This window comes from Nomascus leucogenys, chromosome 2, assembly GCF_006542625.1.
Source record: "Nomascus leucogenys isolate Asia chromosome 2, Asia_NLE_v1, whole genome shotgun sequence".
In the NCBI taxonomy this organism is placed as follows: Eukaryota; Metazoa; Chordata; class Mammalia; order Primates; family Hylobatidae; genus Nomascus; species Nomascus leucogenys.
In genome coordinates, this window is record NC_044382.1 from 111,055,423 (window position 1) to 111,077,110 (window position 21,688).

The 21,688-nt window shown below is 33.9% G+C and overlaps 1 protein-coding gene across 9 annotated transcripts in view; it reads left to right on the top strand.

Annotated features, from left to right (window-relative positions):
* Window positions 1-21,688, top strand: part of PAM (peptidylglycine alpha-amidating monooxygenase) — a 273,239-nt gene that overhangs the window by 188,685 nt on the left and 62,866 nt on the right. For all 9 annotated transcript variants that reach the window (XM_030817276.1, XM_030817286.1, XM_030817310.1 and 6 more), the window contains exons 8-14: window positions 2,186-2,234; window positions 3,727-3,794; window positions 4,886-4,966; window positions 5,247-5,323; window positions 6,053-6,156; window positions 15,879-16,063; window positions 17,166-17,237. In XM_030817276.1, coding sequence (XP_030673136.1) covers window positions 2,186-2,234; window positions 3,727-3,794; window positions 4,886-4,966; window positions 5,247-5,323; window positions 6,053-6,156; window positions 15,879-16,063; window positions 17,166-17,237 — 636 coding nt within the window. The remainder of the gene's footprint in view (window positions 1-2,185; window positions 2,235-3,726; window positions 3,795-4,885; window positions 4,967-5,246; window positions 5,324-6,052; window positions 6,157-15,878; window positions 16,064-17,165; window positions 17,238-21,688) is intronic.

Consider the following 21,688-nt stretch of genomic DNA (forward strand, 5'->3'; position numbering starts at 1 on the left):
GGTCAAGGAATGCATGGACCCCAAAACATTATCAACTTCTTTACGGTCCCATGGCCTCTAAGAATTTCCTTTTACCCAGACCATGATATTTATCTTACTAAAATTTCTTTGCTTCACTTATGATTTTATTCTGTATCTAGCTAGTGCAGACCCTTCTGAGAACATGTTTTGCACAATAACATACAAAATTTCAATTCTAATTTCTTTTTTTTTTTTTTTAACTATTTTACTCTTTTAATTTTCCCATGTTTTTCCTGCTTTCTTCTAGTCCTGTGTTATTACTTGGAGAAATTTTATGTGCTTCAGTTTCTTTCATTAAAGAAATTTCACATTCATAACTGTGAAAATACATTTCTTAAAAATAAAATATTCATGTACTGTATTTTTTTTGGAATATACCAATAGAATAATAATAACTAAGCATTTAGTGATTTTTTCCTATGCTGCAAATAGAGTGCTAAGTTCTTTACTTAAGTTATCTCAGTTGTAGACTACTTAGAGTTTCTTACTGGTATAAATATTGAGCACTAGTGCTAATCTATTGAGTATTAAGTACCTAGATTTTACTTCTCTTAGACAAAGGAACTCGTCTAAGAGACGAGTGAGCACCTCGTTGAAAACTGATGATGGTCCTGTAAGGCACTATCCTATGATCAAATAATTGTGCGGGATTGAAAAATACAAATGAATCCCAAACCTTCTACTTGACAAATTTGGCATGTGGAAATGTGCAACATTTATATTGAAATATAAATTCAATATTTATATTGAAATGTAAATCTATAGTTCATATAGCTTATATAAACTATATATAAACTAAATATATGTAAAATATATATAAATATATTTTGCTTCCATTCTGCCTTTCCTTCAAATTCAGTCCTCTTATTTGACTATTTTAGTTTTTTGATTCACGACAGTTCCCATCCGTTTTTTAAGCAGTGGGATTCCATTTCTGTGGTCTTCGGCTCTAAGTTAACTTTCCTATCTATTCTTCTCCTCCCCTCTCTCCTTTACTTTTATTCTAGTCACAGAATAAGTCTATCCAGCTGGCTTTTCCAGCCAGGTTATATGATTTTGATATTCTGAGTTCATTTTCTGTACAGTTCTTAACTCTCTCAGTACTGATTATGTTTTTTCATTTTATGTAGTAAAATATTAGCGGAAGCATCAATTTTTATTGCAGTAAACATTTTAACTGTCAAATGCTTTTATGATGATGCATGTCAGAGACAGATTTTATATATAGCCTAGTGAATTGAAATGAATTAATTCTTAGGAGGTTTCATATCTTGTGGCCCAAGTACTGTATTACAACAGAAGGGCAAAGTCAGAGCACACTGCATATCATCAGGGAAATATGCAAAACTAGTTGAAGTTTCTGAGTTCACAGAAGTAAGATCAGCATAGAGGTTATGGAAATAATAGTGCATCACTGTGGCAAGGATCGTGTTGGAGGTCATAATCTTCACACCAAACACTGAGGCTGAAATATGCTGCTTATCAAAACTGCCACCTGCTATAGGAGCAGCTGTGGATCCAGGACCCCTGCTGGCCTCTAGACCACCTTGTTTGAGGGCATTCAAGTTGCTCCCACTGGGACTTCTCACTGTGTATATGTGCAAGCATATGGGCTCTTAGGTCAAACTGTGGAAAGCTGTACTGGAAGAAATTAAAAGTCTCTACAATAATAAAATTCTATTTTGAAATAAAGAATATATGAATGTCAGTAGAATTCAGCAATGCCTAAAGTGTATAAAAACCTAAATTATGAACTACACTTCTTAAAAAATAAAAAAGTCTTTTGTTTGGTGCAGCATGGAGCAAACTATTTTAGTTCAGCAACTTTTCTGGGTTTTTCAACAATACAGATAATGCATAGAGAGTAGTAACAACTTTCTAGTATCTAGTATGTCTGCAGGAAAGTAAATATATTGGTCAGTTTGATGAGTTAAGAAATATCATAGACTGCATGAAATGATAGTTTTGTTTTTGCTGTTATGATACATTGGCAATTAAAGGAATTACTGGATATGAAAGTACTCAGTAAATCATAAAGAACCATACAGATGAAACATAACTTGTGTTTTAAAATATTTGGTTATAATCATTTCAAACTTACTAGTTTGAAATCCATTTTCTACATTTTAATATTTAAGATATGTGTTTCTATGTGTGTTTTCAGATAATCACAAGGACTGTTCTGGTGTGTCCTTACACCTCACACGTCTGCCGTAAGTACTTCCATTTTTCCTAGAGGAGCAGCAACTTTAACATCTTTGTGAACTTAGTGTGGGAAGTTTACTGTATTAATTATCTGTGGGTAAAAATTAACCTAAACTGGCTTAAAACAACAAATATGTATTATCTCATTTTCCTGTATGTCAGTAATTGGGCACACTTAGCTGGATCCTCAGGCATGTGTTCTCACACAGAGGCTGTAGTCAGAATCTTGGCTGGGGCTTCAGTCAGCTTAAGGCTTGGCTGGGGAGGAGCCACTTCCAACATCACTCACATGGTTGTCGGCAGGCTTCAGTTCTCTGCTGAGCGTTGGCTGGAGGTCGCCCTCATATCCTTGCCAAGTGGGCTATAAACAGGGCAGCTCACGATATGGCACCTGGCCTCCATCATAGAAAGTAAGCAAAAAAAGCAAGAGAGGGCATGCATGCAAGATGGAAGCCAGAGTCTTTCAGTAACCTAATGTTCGAAGTGGCATACCATTACTTTTGCCATATTCTATTTGTTAAAGATAAGCTACTAAGTAACTCAGGAATGGAAAACCAAACATTGTATGTTCTCACTGATAAGTGGGAGCTAAGCTATGAGGATGCAAAGGCATAAGAATGATACAATGGACTTTGAGGACTCCCTGGGGGAAAGGATGGGAAGGAGGTGAGGGATAAAAGGCTACTAATTGAGTTCAGTGTATACTGCTTGGGTGATGGGTGCACCAGAATCTCAGAAATCACCACTAAAAAACTTAGATAACCAAATACCACCTGTTCCCCAAAAATCTATGGAAATAAAAAAAATGTTAAAAATGTTTAAAAAGATGTTACCATACTTCTCTTAGCCCACATTAAAGGGAAGGGGATTAGACCAGGGCATGTATGTCACAGCTAGAAATCATGAGAGCTGATTAGTCAGGGTTCTCCAAAGAAACCTGAACCGATAGAATAGAGAGAAAGCGACAGAGTTGTAAGGGAATGGCTGACACTATTGTGGGGACTGATTAAGTCCTAAATCCACTGGGCCAATTGGAAATTCAAGGAAGGGTTGATGTTGCATTCTTGAGTCCAAAGGCAATTCACAGGCAAAATCCTTTCCTTTTGAGGGGACCTTAGTCTTTTCTCTTCAGACTTTCAATGGACTGGATGAAGCCTGCCCACACTATGGAAAATAATCTGCTTTACTCGAAGTTTAATTTAAAGGTTAATCACATTTAAAAATCACCTACCCAGCAACACCTAGACTGGTGTTTGACCAAACAACCAGGCACCTGGCCAAGTTGACACGTAAAGTTAGCTATCACAGGAACCATTTAGAGTCTGCCTTCACATGAAAAAGTATTTTTTAAGCAGAAAAATTCTTCCTCTTTTTCTATTTCATTTTAATTTTCACAAGCATCACATTTTATAAACCAAAGTTTGAGGTATATGCTGTTTTTCCAAAACAGTCATTTTGACTCTTTCAGGTATTTTAGAAAAATATTATTTTTTTCTGCAGACAGCCTTTAATTGCTGGCATGTACCTTATGATGTCTGTTGACACTGTTATCCCAGCAGGAGAAAAAGGTGAGTAATGATTTTTTAATATTTGCCATTACCTCATTACCTAATCTGTAGAAATGGATTTATAGTGTATTTTTTATAAACTTTAAAAATAATCAATATTTTTATGTCTTGGAAAAATAAACCAATACTTTATTGTCCTTGGATTTAAAATAGATTTTTGTATTATTCCAAGCCAGAGATTTATTACTTTTGCATTCTTTATTGAGATGCTAGGAATTGAGGCCCTTGGGTAGGTGTGTATTATATAAATTAAAGAATAAATCTTGAGTATTTAACAATAAATCATCCATGCTTGAGATGCAGAGGACACACTGCATAATGAGCAGTGACATAAACTTCTACATAGAAAGATTTAAAAATTAAATGACTAGCAAATCCATCACCAACTTAGTCTTTAAACTTGGATATAGTTGGCTTATTTCTCTACTTGCAAAATGGGGATGATACTAGCTGATTCTCCCAAGCTTACTAGAAGCAATGAGGATAAGTATATTATTATTTATCAATATATTTTACGATCCTCTGATGAAAGTGCCATATGAAATATTGTTCATTTGTTTTCACTGGGAATCTCTTAAAGTTAATGACCAGTATGGTCTATTTGTTACCATTTTTTCATCTATTATAAAATAAATATTTATTGAATAGCTACTGTGTTAGACTATAAGGAAGGAACAGTATGAAATGGCCTCTTCTCAACAGGAACTGTCAATCTAGTGATGTTAGGTGTCTGCATTCAATTTTTCAAAAATTCTTTCGTTCCAAAAATAAAAACCAATTTTTAAGCTTTCTCAACTGGATAAATTTCAAGCTAAAGGTAACAAATTAAGCCTATGTTTTCACTAACAGAGTATTTTGATTTGGTTCTAGTCATTCTGTTTATGAATAAAATAAAAATATAAGGCAAGGGGTTCTTAATTCATGTGAGTAAAGTGGCTGGCACAGAGTAAGTGCTTAATATCTGTGTGTTTAAGTCATAAGAAAACCTCAGTCCCTAGCATCTTGTGAATACCCTATGCATAATTTTAGATAAGAATAATGTCATTTTCCAGTTGAATAGTGACTTTCGTCTGTGTTTTTATTTCCCACAGTGGTGAATTCTGACATTTCATGCCATTATAAAAATTATCCAATGCATGTCTTTGCCTATAGAGTTCACACTCACCATTTAGGTAAGAACTTTACATGTTAAATTATAAATATTTACCATTGTGCTTCCTGGTGCCATAAATTAAAATGCAAATTGTGTTTGACCTTAAGTCTGTTTCAATGAAACTGATTTCATATAAGACCTTGAAATATTTTATGCTGTTTTATCATATTGTTTTTATTAAGATACTCAGTATTTGTGGCTCTGAAAATACTCAGATTTCTACTTTAAAGTAGGAAAGTAAATATGCCTTTTGTTTTTCTAATACCTTATTATATGATTAAAATTTGTGTTTATTACAGGTAAGGTAGTAAGTGGATACAGAGTAAGAAATGGACAGTGGACACTGATTGGACGGCAGAGCCCTCAGCTGCCACAGGTGTGTAAAATCTAGTTTAATTTTGAGAGAAAAAAATATTAACCAGCAGAAAGTAATTTTTAAAAATTATTATGCAACTCTTGTGAATTTCTCTAAAAATCTCTAAATCTGCCTTAACTGTATAACTGAGCTATATAACCTCCTTTTTGCAACTTCCAATTTGGTGCTCTCTTTATCAATTTTCTCAATATGGTCAAAACATGTTGGTGGCCTTTTACATCCCATCATTTATTCAAAGACAGTACTTCAGACAGCTCTTCTATTATCACATTTATTCTGATTTTTATAGGATGCATTTGCTAATAGTATTTATTTGTTTATTTCAAAGTTTGGTGCTCTTGTCATAAAGTAGAAGTGATTAATTAAAGGTGAAGTGTTTTTATCCAGTGATTAAAGGTGAACTGTTTTTATTAAGTGATTATTTGTGTATGTGTACGTGTGTGTGTGTCTGTTTCACTGTCTGTCTTCATTCTCTCTACCCAGAGTGTACCAGGCTTCACATTATTAAAGCATGTGGCTCTGTGATGTATCATATCAATAGAGTTAAGGTCAAAAACCCTCTGATCAGTTGAATGGATGCTGAAAAAGCCTTTGATAAAATTCAACATCCCTTCATGATAAAATCCTCAAAAAAGGGGTAAAGGAGAAACATACCTCAACACAATCAAACATGTAGTTCTGGATTTTATTGGTAACATTAGTGATTCATTGTGTTTGTCTTTTTGGCAGGCTTTCTACCCTGTGGAGCACCCAGTTGATGTAAGTTTTGGTGACCTCCTGGCGGCAAGATGTGTATTCACTGGTGAAGGAAGGACAGAAGCCACACACATTGGGTATGATTCTGTACATTTCATTATTTAAAGATATTTTATTGGGATAAGGCGTGATTACAGGTGACAGCTATCTTTGTGAATAAATTGTACATTTTTTGTCCTGTCATGGACAATTACAACAAACTGTGGCATTTTATCATTTCAAAGCTGATTGATTCGGATAAACCCCAGAACATGTGCTCATTTTTTTGTGCTTCTCTTTTTCTTACTTCCTCAAAACCTTTGGTATCATACCTCTAAATATTACAGTTATCAAAGACTTCATATTACTTTCTCAGGCTCATCTTAATAAAGAAAATGTAATGATAATGAAAATTTTTTTTCTCAAGTGCCTTTTTGCCCTGTGTTCACAGGGTCTACATTTGGTGATTCCCATTAAATACTCAAAACCATGATGTTGAAACTCCTGTGAATTTAATAATTTCCAGTTGTTTAGTCTACTAAATAAGGATAATAATATGCAACACTTTATCAAAAAGAATGTCGAGCCTTTTAAATAATTTTTGAAATACTGAGCCTACTTGAAATAATTATATTCTATAACACTACATAAAATTTTCAAAGCGCTATGAACTCTTTCAAAAAAAACTTACCTAAATGAAAAATGAAAGGTAGTTTCTTTTCATGCTTTTTGATAGAAAAGACTCAAGGATACTTCTTTTTATGTTAAACAAGGTTTTAAAATATTTACTGATGCCATCTGGAAGCTAGAGTTTTAAACCATTTATGTCTTAATCAAAGAGAAGTTACAGAAAGTGAGCATCTGAAAATATGCTTTAGATGCCCTAAAGATGATTCTTGTGATAGCAACACTAACTGTTGGCTGTATGGAGAAAGGGAAAAGGTACTGAGGCAGGTTTAAAAAAGAAAGCAGGGGCATTTGATATGGTGTAAAAGAATTTTTATGTCACTCTAAATGGCTTTTTTATATTAGTAAGCATAAACTTTAAGGCTAAGGATAAAACAAATAAACCTTTATCAATTTCTGTTACAGAAATAGTTTCCAACAGCTTTGCTTTTGGATAAATTTGCTAAATTTGGGCAAGAGACTTCAGGAAAGCAATAGTATTATTGAATTATAGGAAACGATGATGGTAAGAAAAAGACTGACAAAGGAGGCATAACTAGATTTGAAAGAAAGAGCATAACAAGTCCCTTCTTAACAATCTTTAAATACATGAGGTAACATGATTCAGAGGTATCCATCAGTTGTTCATTTTATGTCAGTGCAAAGCCATAGGTAGTTTACTTAAATGCCCCAGGTTGTGTTATTAACCTTTGTAGTAAGTAAATAGAGCAGTAAAAAAATCCCTTTCAACACATTACTTGCATTGGCTTACAAGTTTTAAGTGTGGAAAAAAATAGAATTTTTTGCCTAGAGGGCTCTTTACAGTTTGCGGGGGGAGGTTTGTTACTTTGGCCAAATTCTATCCTTTTGAGTTCTGTCTGTGAGGTAATATCTGCCATTGAAATTAATGACTTGTTATAGTACTAGGATGGGAGGCCAAAGTGATCTCTGGAGGCCCCTTTCAGTCATGAGTCTAGAATAATTCTTGTCTTTTTTAAAATGTGCATTTTGCTTTAAAATAATACCCTAAAATGACTACACTAATTTATCCTTTCATAAATCTCATGTGGGCTAAAGGAAACACCATTTTGTAATAAAAATGAAATAGAAAGGAATTATAGGAAATTAACTTATTGGGTGAGTCCATATTCTGAATATTTAATTTCTACTACAGAAGCAATTTTTTTACCAGTGGAATGACAAACAAGACAAGTTTTAATACATTTAAGTATGAATAAAAGTTTTCATAATAATGGATAATGTTCTCATAGCAGTTAATGTGCTTTTTATTTTTAGACAAATAACAACAGCAATGTGTCTCTGTTTTATAAAATAATAGGCACAACCTCCGTAGATTATTTACAGGATCACAGTTGAGAATGTGACCAGTGAAATAAACTAGTAATTTATGATGTCGGTTAAATTAAATGATACTCTGTAAATCTATATGTCTCCTCTCCCTCTTCTCTTTTCCCACCTACCTCCAACCCACACATACAAACACACATTCCCACAGGACACAGATTTGAGCCCTGAGCCTGAAGCACACATAGGTATAAATCACACTTAACTAAGGATAGGCTGGGGCCAGTAGGTGCCTCCTCCGTGTACTGGGAGAACTCTCAGCTTCAAATTTTAAACCTTTCTGTTCTGTGGTTACATAGAAACTAGGTTTTACAGAAAAACCGTTGACAGTAGCCTACCAGGAAGATTTACAGTTGAGTGATTCTTCTACCAAAACCAAGCTTAACTGTATTAAGCTAGAAATTTTGAAACTGGAGAAAATTTGGAACTGCTTGGTTAGAACAATCATGGGTAACTAATGAACAGCACTTAAAAGTAGACGCTGATTTTCCCATAATAGGGATTCATCTTAAAATACCACGATGTAGGCGGGGCGCAGTGGTTCACACCTGTAATCCCAGCACTTTGGGAGGCCGAGGCGGGCGGATCGCGAGGTCAGGAGATTGAGACCATCCTGGCTAACACAGTGAAACCCCGTCTCTACTAAAAATACAAAAAATTAGCCGGGCGAGGTGGCAGGCGCCTGTAGTCCCAGCTACTCGGGAGGCTGAGGCAGGAGAATGGCGTGAACCCCGGGGGGCGGAGCCTGCAGTGAGCCGAGATCACGCCACTGTACTCCAGCCTGGGCGACAGCGAGACTCTGTCTCAAAAAAAAAAAAAAAAAAAAATACCACGATATAAAAACAGGAGATGGATTTAACCACGTGAGTGTCCATAAATGGATGAATGCGTAAAGAAAATATGTTTTACGCATACGTGATGGAATACTATTTAGCCTTTACAAGGGGGGAAATCTTGTCATTTGTGACAAGGTGGATGAATCTGAAGGATGTATTAAGTGAAATAAGCCAGGCACAGATATATTAATACAAATACCACAGGATCTCAGTTATATGTGGAGTCTAAAAAAGTTGAACTCATAGAGATACAGAATAGAATGATGGTTACTGAAGAGTGGGAAAGGAGGTAATAGGAATTGTTGATCAGAGGACATAAAGTTTCAGATAGGAGGAATAGATTTTGAGATCTATTGCACAGAAGAATGACTATAGTCAATATAACGCACTATATCTTTCAAAATAACTAAGAGAGGAATGTCAAATATTTCATGATTAAAAAAATGATAGGGCCAAGTACAATTGTTCATGCCTGTAATCCAGCACTTTGGGAGGCCAAGGCTGGTGGATTGCCTGAGGTCAGGAGTTCAAGACCAGTTTGGCCAACATGGTGAAACCCCATCTCTACAAAAATACAAAAATTAGCCGGGCATGATGGTGGATGCCCATAGTCCCAGCTACTTGGGAGGCTGAGGCTGGAGAATTGCTTGAACCTGGAAGGAAGAGATTGCAGTGAGCCAAGATCGCACCATTGCACTTCAGACTGGGCTACAGAGCAAATAACAGGAGCAGTGAATCCCTGTCTCCGTCTCAAAATAAAAAAAAAAAAAAAATTAAAAAAAGATAGGTAAGCAAAGTGATGGATTTGTTAATTAGTTTGATTTAATAGTACCACACTGTATCCATATATTAAAAAATCACATTGTACCTTATATTACAAAATTATTTTTTATTTCAATAGTTTTTGGGGAACAGGTGGTTTTTTGTTACATGGGTAAGTTGTTTAGGGATTTCTGCGATTTAGGTGCACCTGTCACCCAAGCAATGTACACTGTACCCAATATGTAGTTTTTTTTATCCTTAACCCCTTCCCACTCTTCCCCACTGAGTTCCCAAAGTCCATTATATCATTCTTATGCCTTTGCCTCTGTGTGGCTTAGCTCATATTTATAAGTGAGAACATATGATTAAATGCTTACCATTATTTGTCAATCAAAAGTAATATTAATAATAAAAACTACTTTAAAAGTAGGTATATTTTATATGAGATATATTAATATACTTAATGGTAAAATGTTTTACCCATATATTATATTTATTTTTAAATAGTGAATATGAATAATATAGCCTAAATAAAGTTGCACCAAAGTATTATATATACTGACAACATAGTACTATTAATTGTTCTATGAAGAAGCAATATTTTGTGCTTGACTGCGTCACATATTTTATATTCAGGATGATACTTCTCTTAATTCATTTCAAATGTTTAGTCAAGTTTAAATAAAAACAGTATTTAATTAAGTCAGCCAATTAAGCTCATTAAGTCAGCTAATCAGGCTAAAAGTTTATATGCTAAAATTTAATATTAGTTATTGGGACAAGGTAGATAATATTTACCAATTTGGTCAGTTTTGTTGGTCATACTTTTCATTTGGAATGGGTCATTTCATTAAAATATGAATGTTCATGGATACCAACATAGCACTTTAATCTGCATTTTTAAATATACTACATGCAAATATAAAGTTACATGATAGATAACTTCTTAATGTATACATTTAAAAGCACCATGAAACTTTTTAAGAAATGATTAACAGTTTTGTAAAATGACTTCTTTGAAGTTTTTATATTTATTTCTAAAATCAATATTACCGATTTTGCCTATTTTCAAGCCTAACATTTGTTGAATATAAAGGGGGTAGAGGAAAGAATTCTTGAGCTAGTGGAGTGCTTGCGGTATAGTCATGGAATACAATGATATTTGGAATTTTTTAAGTCATGCATTTCAGATTACTTGGTACTTTATTAAATCTGTATTACATATCTTTCTTTCTTTTTTTTTTTTTTTTTTTTTTTTTTTTTGAGACGGAGTCTCGCTCTGTCGCCCAGGCTGGAGTGCAGTGGCGCGATCTCGGCTCACTGCAAGCTCTGCCTCCCGGGTTCACGCCATTCTCCTGCCTCAGCCTCTCGGAGTAGCTGGGACTACAGGGCACCCGCCACCACGCCCGGCTAATTTTTTGTATTTTTTTAGTAGAGACGGGGTTTCACCGTGATCTCAATCTCCTGACCTCGTGATCCGCCCGCCTCGGCCTCCCAAAGTGCTGGGATTACAAGCGTGAGCCACTGCGCCCGGCCTAAATCTGTATTACATATCTTTCTAATATATTTTTATAAAAGCTCTCATGGAACCTAGGTAAATAGATTAAACAGATGGATAAACAGATATGGATATAAATAAATGTTTTCAGAAATCCCACAGATCAATTGAGTACAAAAATTTGACCTATTCAGTAGTATAATATACTAGGGCAAACATGCTATGTCATATGAAGTTGTAAACATTTATTAAGCAGGACTATTAATTCTTCCTTCATTCAACACATATTTATCGAGGGCTCCCAATTTTCAGGCTCACACAGTATGTCGGACCTAAAGCTATTTATACTAAGTATGCCAGTATAAAACAGGAAGTTATCACATAAGCACTTTATTATTCAAGAAGATGAAATAAATGCACTACTGTAATTTTGGAATGTAAGTAATGCCAGCAGTCATCATTTTAAGGAATCATACTGGCATTGGAGAATGTTTAAAGGGCCATTCAGTTGACATAATCTCCCTTCCTACTTTCTCATGTTAATAAATCACTCAGATTAGCAGAGTTGAATTGCATATGTTGATCTCTGTGGAAATTAAGGGTACATGTGTCAAAATACTCCTTTAGGAATACAGAAAGCAAGTTGTTTTAAAATGAGATTTTTTGTTTTTGAATGAAAGGTGAATGATTGTAAAATAAAATAAGCAAACTGTGATGCTGATACTAAGGATGATTTGACTCCTAACATTTTTAGCATATGATAGTTTCTCTGTCACACAGGAGCTCAGAGTTACCTTGACTACAAGTCTAATTATAGATGGAAAGGAATAAAGTATGACTCTTTTTGTTCAGCTCTTTTAATGAAATTTTCCTTGTGATAGCAAAGATTCCTAAATTATTTGATCAAATTCAATTTTGAATCATAGAATTGGTACCCCAAATGAACTGTATTGGTGAGCTGATTAATATGTCTCAGAAAATCATGTGTGTAAAGGCGAACACATTTATATGTGTATCAAATTAACACATAATATATGTGTAATTGAATTAGTGTATTGTGTGTGTATGTATATGTGCATGTGTGTACACACATACATTATGTATACTCTTACACATATATGCGTAATTTTTCTCAAAAGTTAATTCAGTACATGGTAAGATAATTCACTTTTGAGTAAATAACTTGCAACATTAGCTTATATTTTTATTTTTTATTTTCTCAAATATGCTATTTAAAATAATAAAGTGTGATCATAAGTTGTAGAGGACAGAGTTACATTATTTAGAAAGTTACTGATTTTCCTTTATTTGCTATACTTAAGTACATGTGTTTTTCAAACATGTAACCTTGTACTTTGGTACACACTATTTCTAATATAGCAATTGCTGCCTTTGTCTCCAATATTAGTATATAATTATTCTAAACTTATGCCACCTTTTTATTTCATATTCTTCTCCATAATTACTATCTATAATTTTCTTTTGTTTTTTAATTGTTACTTACTGCTTTTTGGTGATAACAATGAATTTAATTTAGTAAGAGTAAATTATTGTCCTGATTTACTCTTAGCCGACATTGCGCAGTTTAATTCCTTGTTCTCAGATTAATTACCTTTCACTTATTTGAAATGAAATTTTTACTTTTAGTACAATTTTTTTTCAAATGTATGTTAAAAACAAGTCCTTCCAAATATACATGTAACACATTTAAAAGCACCAAAATTATCTTTGAGGAAATATCTATTAACAAGATATTTTATATTAGTTATTTTGAAGCTTTGCAGTATTAGTTGCTTCTTAAATCTCTAATGGATTTTTCTGAAAGCTTGAACTGTGTGTTTATCTGAATGGATGGACAGATGGACAGATAGAAGGATATAGATAGAATATATATAGATATCTACCTGTCTTTATACAGATAAGACATGTTATGAAACATTTCTAGCTACACATCTGTATGCATATCTATGTATATTCATTTGAATTGCTTTATATAGCTTTACTACATGCGCACTACACTATTGAAGAAATCCTTTTGATTGGTCATTCTTAAACAATACTAGCATTTTGTTTCTACCTATGTAAGAGCAAGTCTTACAGTACAACTTTTCTAAATTATGCCCTGGAACATACAGCAGCACAAAGGAGCCCGGTCAGATTCATTTGGGGAATAGAATCTACTGTATCCACCCGCCGACCCCGCCACACAGTCATGAGCACATTGTGTATTAAAGGATCAGGCAGTACAACATTGTTTAACTTGTATAGACCAACATTTTCATTTGGTCATATGGTAAGATTTTTGTTTGTTTGTTTGCTTTTTTCTTTTCTTTTCTTTTTTTGTTTGAGACAGAGTCTCAGTCTGTCACCTAGGCTGGAGTGCAGTGGCGCGCAATCTCAGCTCACTGCAACCTCTGCGCCTAGGTTCAAGTAATTCTCCTGCCTCAGCCTCCTGAGTAGTTGGGATTACAGGCACCTGCCACTGCGCCCAGCTAATTTTTGCATTTTTAGTAGAGACGAGGTTTCACCATCTTGGCCAGGCTGGTCTTGAACTCCTGACCTCATGATCCACCCACCTCGGCCTCCCAAAGTGCTGGTATTACAGGCGTGAGCTACCGTGCCCGGCCGGTCATATGGTAAGTTTTTCTCAATTCTTCTGTAAGCATTTCAAGGACCAAAGTTTTGTGGTAATAATTGTGGAAATACCACTCTAGAAGAAAATTAGAAAGAGTAAAAAAAATTCTAGAATTCCCTCTCTAAGTATTTTATAAAAACATATAATAGCTCACAGAATAAACAATTTCCATTTATGCAACAGAGAACACACTGGCCCAAGGGACCAACAATATTTAGACCAGCAGTGATAGTTACTTCATTGTGTGTAGTTTTTTAATAAGGAAAAAAATCAGGATACTGGCTGTCTTACATATGCTGTTGTGGGTGGGTATACATTCTCCAGTGAAAGCATGGGTATTGACATTCCCAAAAAGAGAAAATATGGAAGGACCCATCCATTGATGAGTTGCAAGTTTCATGAATTATTATATGAATTTAAAATGTTTTTCCTTTCATTAATTTGAGATGTTTAAATGATTATTTTGCTTTTCCTCTCTGCAAGATGATTAAAGGTTTTTAAAGCTAGAGCCACATCTTAAATTCCTTTTTCCTTTTTGCTCAGTTGATCTACATATACCTCCTTTTTTTTTAAGCAGGAAAGAGAAGGATAATATGGCAGGAGGCTCCAGTTCATTATTTTTGCAACAGCCATTCCTTTTATAGCACATACTGACCAACTCCAAGGCTGTTAAAATGTAATTCTTAGGAATGGTGTTTTGACACCATGAAGACATGTGTAGTGAACAGATGTTTGTTTAGGTTTGCACTTCACTATTTGCTTATATTTCACGGGAGAGGCAATTACATTGACAGGCATCAGATTCAGAGAGTGAGAAGCCAAATGATTTCTAAAGCATAAACAGAGCTTCCCGTGGCAGGGGCTTATTCCTGTGGTCTCTCAAGGGCTCTACGTTTTCAAAGCTTAGAGAAATCAAACCCCTGTTTGGAAAAGATTTTTATTTTTTTCCTTCCCTTGCTGATGTCATACTGTTGCTATGGAGAGAAAGTGAGTGCTGCATGACATTGCTGGAAAAATCAACACTGATGTATTTCTGCACATCAAATAATCTACCTCATAGCTTTTTTTTTTTTTATTAGTGTAGGCTTGCTAAAAATTGTCAATACTAATACTAAAATGGACATGTTCCTTTGCCCAAACAACTTTGCTATATAAAAGTCTTGTGAAGGTGTACTTAAATAGCTCCTTCCTAATAATACTAAAGAGAATGAAATATATAATAATCCATGTGAAGTAAGGAAGCAGAATACATACTTTGTAAACTATTAGATATTTTTTCTATCATTGGGAACTTTTTTCTTGGAAATATCCACTGTTTTAAAATCTTTTTTTTAACATTGAGTCATTCAACTGTACAGCACTACTTCCGTCACATCTCAACCCTTAAAAAAGATTAGTGCTGATTTCATTTTGAGTCATTCCTGAGGCATTCTTTTCAACCTTGCTATAAAAGCCTAGCTGCTAAGTCAGACATCAGGGATACACTTTGAATGTCTTAGTGTGGACACATGATTCTAGATTCATCTGGCCATAAGGAAGGAGGCAGTTAACCAAAAACAAGGTCTAGGACTTTTGATCTTAAGATGAAAAGCCATTTTTAAAGACTTACAGTAAATAATATATGATAATTCTATTAAAGGTTTCTGATTTTTACCATTGTTAAGGAAATAATAAAGATTTTCCATGAGAACAATAACTTTTCCCAGTCTATGAGTTTTAGCAAATAGGAGGGGACTAAAGAATAAAAAGATTCGAGAGAGAAAAGAAAGTACCATATCCCTCATCTACTAAAATGCCATTTTCATCAGTGGTATTTAGTAGTGTTCATGGTGTGCCTGCAAACTGACACTCCATTGTTAAGTGGAAATATGCTTTTGACAATGTGCTTTTGATGTTGAAAACTGTGATGGGTTTTAATGAAAGCTATAAAATAAATGCACAATATTTCTACCTTTGAATCCATTGCTGGCAGATCTAATGGCTGCATTTTTCTTGCATTAAGCATGTGTTTTATGTGAATGGTTGATTTGTTATATCTTTTTTTTTTTTTGCCTGCAGTGGCACGTCTAGTGATGAAATGTGCAACTTATACATTATGTATTACATGGAAGCCAAGCATGCAGTTTCTTTCATGACCTGTACCCAGAATGTAGCTCCAGATATGTTCGGAACCATACCACCAGAGGCCAACATTCCAATTCCCGTGAAGTCTGATATGGTTATGATGCATGAACATCATAAAGGTAATAATTGATGTTTAATATAAAGTAATATATGATTTTGTATTTTATATTTTTGTATGTATCTTGTTTGACTATATTTAAAATCATCTTTATTCCCTTCTTCTGTCTACCCATCACATGTACACACATATTTCTTATTTTCTCATTTTTCTCTTTCATATCCTATATCCCCTCCCTGACATGTCCCCACAGAACAGTTAAAGACGAAAATCTCAGCCAGGGGTGAAACAGATTCATTTTGGGACCAGTCCCATAAATGTAGACCTTTCTTCACTTAATTCATGTTTTCTCATTTCCTCATCTAACTCCTTCCCTAACCAGTAATGGCTTACACAGTTTATGAATTTATGCACCATGTTCTAAAGATCACTACAGTTTGCCAGGGAAAATGGTTATCATCTCCAGCCATACTTTAAATTATCCATTTAATGGGCTTCTTCAGGCAAAGAACAATTATTGATTTGTGAAACATTGCTAGGCTTGACTTTTTTATCTAATTCTCAGAATTGTTATTTAACATATACATGTTGTTCCTCTGCAAAATGGTCATATTGACTGTCACTTTTTAACTTAAAATTGCAAAGCGTACTCCCTGTTTTATTGCATGAAGTATGCTGAGACTGGATTGAGTTTTGCAAGTTCAGTCTTAACATGCTAGAGCAGCTTCTTATTTCTTTCTAGTGGAAATTTTATGAGAGAAGTTAGCATAGCATTCTGGCCATTTATTAAGATTCTACTGTATTTATAGAATATGCCTTAAAGTGTTCTTAAATGTTCTTAAAACAGTGCTACATTTAATTTAAGAAAACAAGTATAAGTCATTTTGTCAATGCATTTTGAAAATTCTATATCATTTATATATTATTGAAAGGGTAGTTGACCTAGTTATTAAGTCAGATGTCTCGTAATTGGTAGGTTGTTCTGGGGGGTGGGGGGTGGGGAGCTTATGAATTAGAGCATTTCTGTCTTATAAATTCTTAATACTGTAATAAGCACAAGACCCTGAATAGTATTTTTATGTTGATGGACTATTTCCAATAAACTCTTTTAAGTATGTAATACATACTGCAAATTTATGCTCAGCTTCTTTGATCCTTTACAGAAACAGAATATAAAGATAAGATTCCTTTACTACTTCAGCCAAAACGAGAAGAAGAAGAAGTGTTAGACCAGGGTATGTATGCTTATTTCTATAACTAGTCCTATAAAAGTATCAATTTCCAAATAGGCAACCAAATTGTAAAGTTACTGAGATATCATATGTCTCTCTATATCTGCCTCAAACCCTATGTATTGCTATTTTTATACAATGCATAATTCATGAGAAAATGGTCAATTATTGCACTTTAGCTTTGAAAGTAAAATTCCTTCATATAATTTAGTGCTGTTTCATTTTCTGTCTTTGTTTTACTTCATTTAATATTATAATTTTTATGTATGGTACAAATAAGTGCAAGTATAATCATTAAAAACCATTGGCGGGCTGCTTTTGAAATCTAATAACCTTAAACATTTAAATTATTGTATATTTTGTATGGTATGTTCATTAAGTAGATTTGAGATTCAAGAAAAAAAGAAATTAAGAATTAAATCCACATCTTACCTCTATAAGTCATTCTTCTCTGCCTTCATCAAGGTAGGAGTGATTATTGTCTTATATATCTATAGTTTTGTGTTAAGTTGCCATCTGCAGAGTTTAAAAAAAAGCATCATTCTTCCCCTGTTCTGTTTATTGAAAGTGGTAATGTTTGATGCTTGTATGTCATATACTGCATGTGCTGGTACTAAAAAATTACTTCCTTGAATCTTGGTTTTTTGCCAGTTGTTTGGAAGATAGTGCTTTGGGTTAGGCATTGGAGTTTGTTATCCTATCAAGTTGTTTTTGGCCTAGGATACACATTTTTAAACATTAGTTTCATGTTAATGCAAACCCACTTCTACTGACAGCACAAATAGAAATAGAAAGGATTTTTCTGTTAGCAACATATAGAAGTTTCCTGTTTCTTATTGCTAGCTGCTATTGGAATTCTTCAAAATATATTACATTAGGTCTAGTTCAAAAATATCACTCTTGTATGAATAGTTTTTACAAAATTAAACAATTGAGACTTTAGAAAGGGGAAAATGCACTCTGAAAGAAGCATAAAGTAAACTATAATCCTAAGGTTTTTAAATTACACAGCGGATGTTTTATAATATCTCATTCTAACAAAGTGACCTTCAAAAAATACAGCTTAGCTCAAAGCACTAAATGGCTGAGTAATTTAAAATAGCTAAATTTATCAATCCTGTTTATATATTTGTAAGTAAGCCAGTAATAGCAGCCCAAATATAGTAGTATTCAGAATGTTTACTGTAACTTCTGCTGAAGTTTGTTAAGACTTTCAATGAATTATTTTGACATTTCACATGCTATTTGAAATGTATGTGTTTAAAATGATTTCGTCTTAGAATACATTTACAAATAACAACATATATGAAACAATATGGAATGAGATACCACCATTTAGTAGATGCATCTTATAAAATGGTATGTTTCTATGGAAACTGCAGTTGGACTATGGTTTCCTTTTGAAGTTAGTCAAGTTGATCAAGGGAAACACTGACACTTCTAAAAGGTTAAAAACCCAGGGGTTTTGTTAGTGAAGCAGTATTAAATGTTATATTTCATCTGTTCTTTCCAAATAGTAGGATTTAGGAGGTGTTATATACACCTACAAACCAGATTCTTTAAAATACTTTCATACCTTGCCATTCATTTACCCTTTTGTGTTTTATAGCATATATATAATATTCAGAGGTGAACACTATCTATATACCCAAATATACAAATATACCCAAAGTCTTACTGGTCCCAGAGAATAATTCTATGGACACATAAGAAATTATTTTCCTGCAGTTTCTATTTTCTTCTGTTTGTGAATAAAAATGCTGTAACTAAAGGTATTTAACTTGAGAAGAAAAAAGCATTCTGATATTATCAATTTTCATATTGCAGAAAATAGGCTGTGTTATTCATATGTTGAAATTAGTGGGCCCATTAAAATGTCATCTCTAAAGACGGTAAAGACAGTAGCCTAACGAAAAGCCATTTCAATGGCTAGCATAGTCTGTGTATGATCCTACTGATCTATGGGGACCACCAGCCTAGAATTAAAAGAGAAATACAGAAATGTACCACATGCACATTTGTACACATAGTTCATTTGATGCACTAATGAGATCAATCTATCTCCTTACAACACATAGGGCAAATCTCCTCATTGCTGAAAGAGTATTTCATTCTTCTTAGAGATATTTGTTTGCACAAAGTGTCTATTTGTATGCATTCTTTGGAAAGTCAACTTGACCAAGTAGCTAATAAGGGGGCTTTGATTATTCAAATAAATTATACCATGTATGTTAATTTTTAAAGTAAGCCCTCAAACTTCACTTTTCACCTTATTTGGTGTTGTGGCCAAAACAATTTGTGTAGTATTTGTTCAGATTGTACAATTATTTTAATACTTTTTAGCCCCAATAAGCAAAAGCCCACGTTATTGTGGTTGTGCTAGCCACAAGCTAACAGACACCATCTATGTTGGTCCTACAGAAGATGTCAAACCCCTGTAGAAAACAGAATAATGTGGGTTAGGAAGAAAAGACTTGAGTGGATATGTACTCATGGACAAGCTCTATACCTGTTAGTGGGTACAGATAGTTCTGTAAGTGATGTAGATAGTTCCATCTGGTTAATACTATATATAGTGTATATATGTGTGTATGTGTGTATATATGCACATACACACATATATATATTAAATAAATGCTATTTAAATTGTACTATATATAGTATAATATATATATTTACTTCCTGTCTTAATACATTGGAAAGCAGGTAGAAAGATATAAGTCAAGATATGTAATAAATGGGCCGGGCGCAGTGGCTCACGCTTGTAATCCCAGCACTGTGGGAGGCCAAGGCGGGCGGATCATGAGGTCAGGAGATTGAGACCACGGTGAAACCCCATCTCTACTAAAAATATAAAAAAAATTAGCCGGGCGTGGTGGCGGGCGCCTGTAGTCCCAGCTACTTGGAGAGGCTGAGGCAGGAGAATGGCGTGAACCCGGGAAGCGGAGCTTGCAGTGAGCCGAGATCACACCACTGCACTCCAGCCTGGGCGACAGAGCGAGACTCCGTCTCAAAAAAAAAAAAAAAAAAAAAAAAAAAAAAAAAAAAAAGATATGTAATAAATGTTATGTTATAAAGAGGAAATGACCTTTACTAAGATAGAAAAAAAAGGAGGGGAGAGATAGAAATAATCATATTCCATAGACTAAAAGAAAGAAATGTAGCCATGCCACAAATAAACAGGAAGTGGGGGTTATCTCTGACATGGAGGAAAAAAATTCAAAGAAAGTTAGTGATCTTTAAAGAAAGCCAGTGATCTTTGAAACACAGATTTATTTAGTACTCTGTTTCTCCGGGAGAAATATAAATATTTTCTTTGAAATTCATATCTCGAAAATTGCTAGCTATTGATGTTTTGCCAGAATATTAATCTTGATTAGAAATTAACTAGATGTCTTGACATCTAAGTTGTGCAAATCCAGTCTGTGCTTACTCACAAACACACTAACCTTTCACAATATCTTTGTCTACATCTGCTCTCTGTAGAACAAAATCTGGTGTAAAGCAAGTGTACCTCAGATTCTGTCTCAAAAGATGTAATTACAGAGACACCACAAAATCATCATTATATGACAGTTTTACTTATCATGTTGTCCGGGATCATGCAACAATAGGAAACATTTTAATGAGGCTTTAATTGAGTCTGTAGGGATTTCTTTAAAAATAATGCTTATTTTGACTGATTTTTTAAAATAATATTCATTATAAAAGATAAGGATATTATGTAAAGTATAAATATACAAATAGAAATCATCCATAGTCCCCAGAAATATGAGTACATATATGTATGTGAAATATATATTATGCATATATTTACATATTAAATATATGCATATGTAATGGACATTATTTTAATTATAATGTATACACAATTTCATGGCCCTTTTTAAAAAATATACCTTGAATATTTTCTCCAATGGTAAAAATTATTGGCAAGAGTGATTTTTAATGGCTGCATAATACATGCATATTCCTGCCTATATCAATTTGAAAATAACCCATTTGCATATAAGTGAGTTTATCTGCGAATGAGTTGATTATGTCTGCCTACAGGGAGAAAAATACAAATGGATATTTAAAACAAACTAAAATGTCACCGTCCTTCAAAGACATTGTGAGTGAAGAATTACCTATGTATGTAATAAGTACAATAAAGTATACAATAGACTCAATTAGGCAGTGATTCTGCATGGAGGAAATGAATCCTAGGAGACTATATAGAATAAGGAAGTTCATACTGATGTCTTCCAAAGCAGACACACACACACACACACACACACACACACACACACACACACACTCCTCGTATATATTAAGGTTGGCACTTTTAGAAAATTAACACATTTTGTAAGTTCTCTTTATTTCTTATGCATTATAATTTCTTATATATGTTCACTATACCAAAGCTATAAACATCCTGAACTTTCTATAACCATTGATTAAGCAAAGAATAT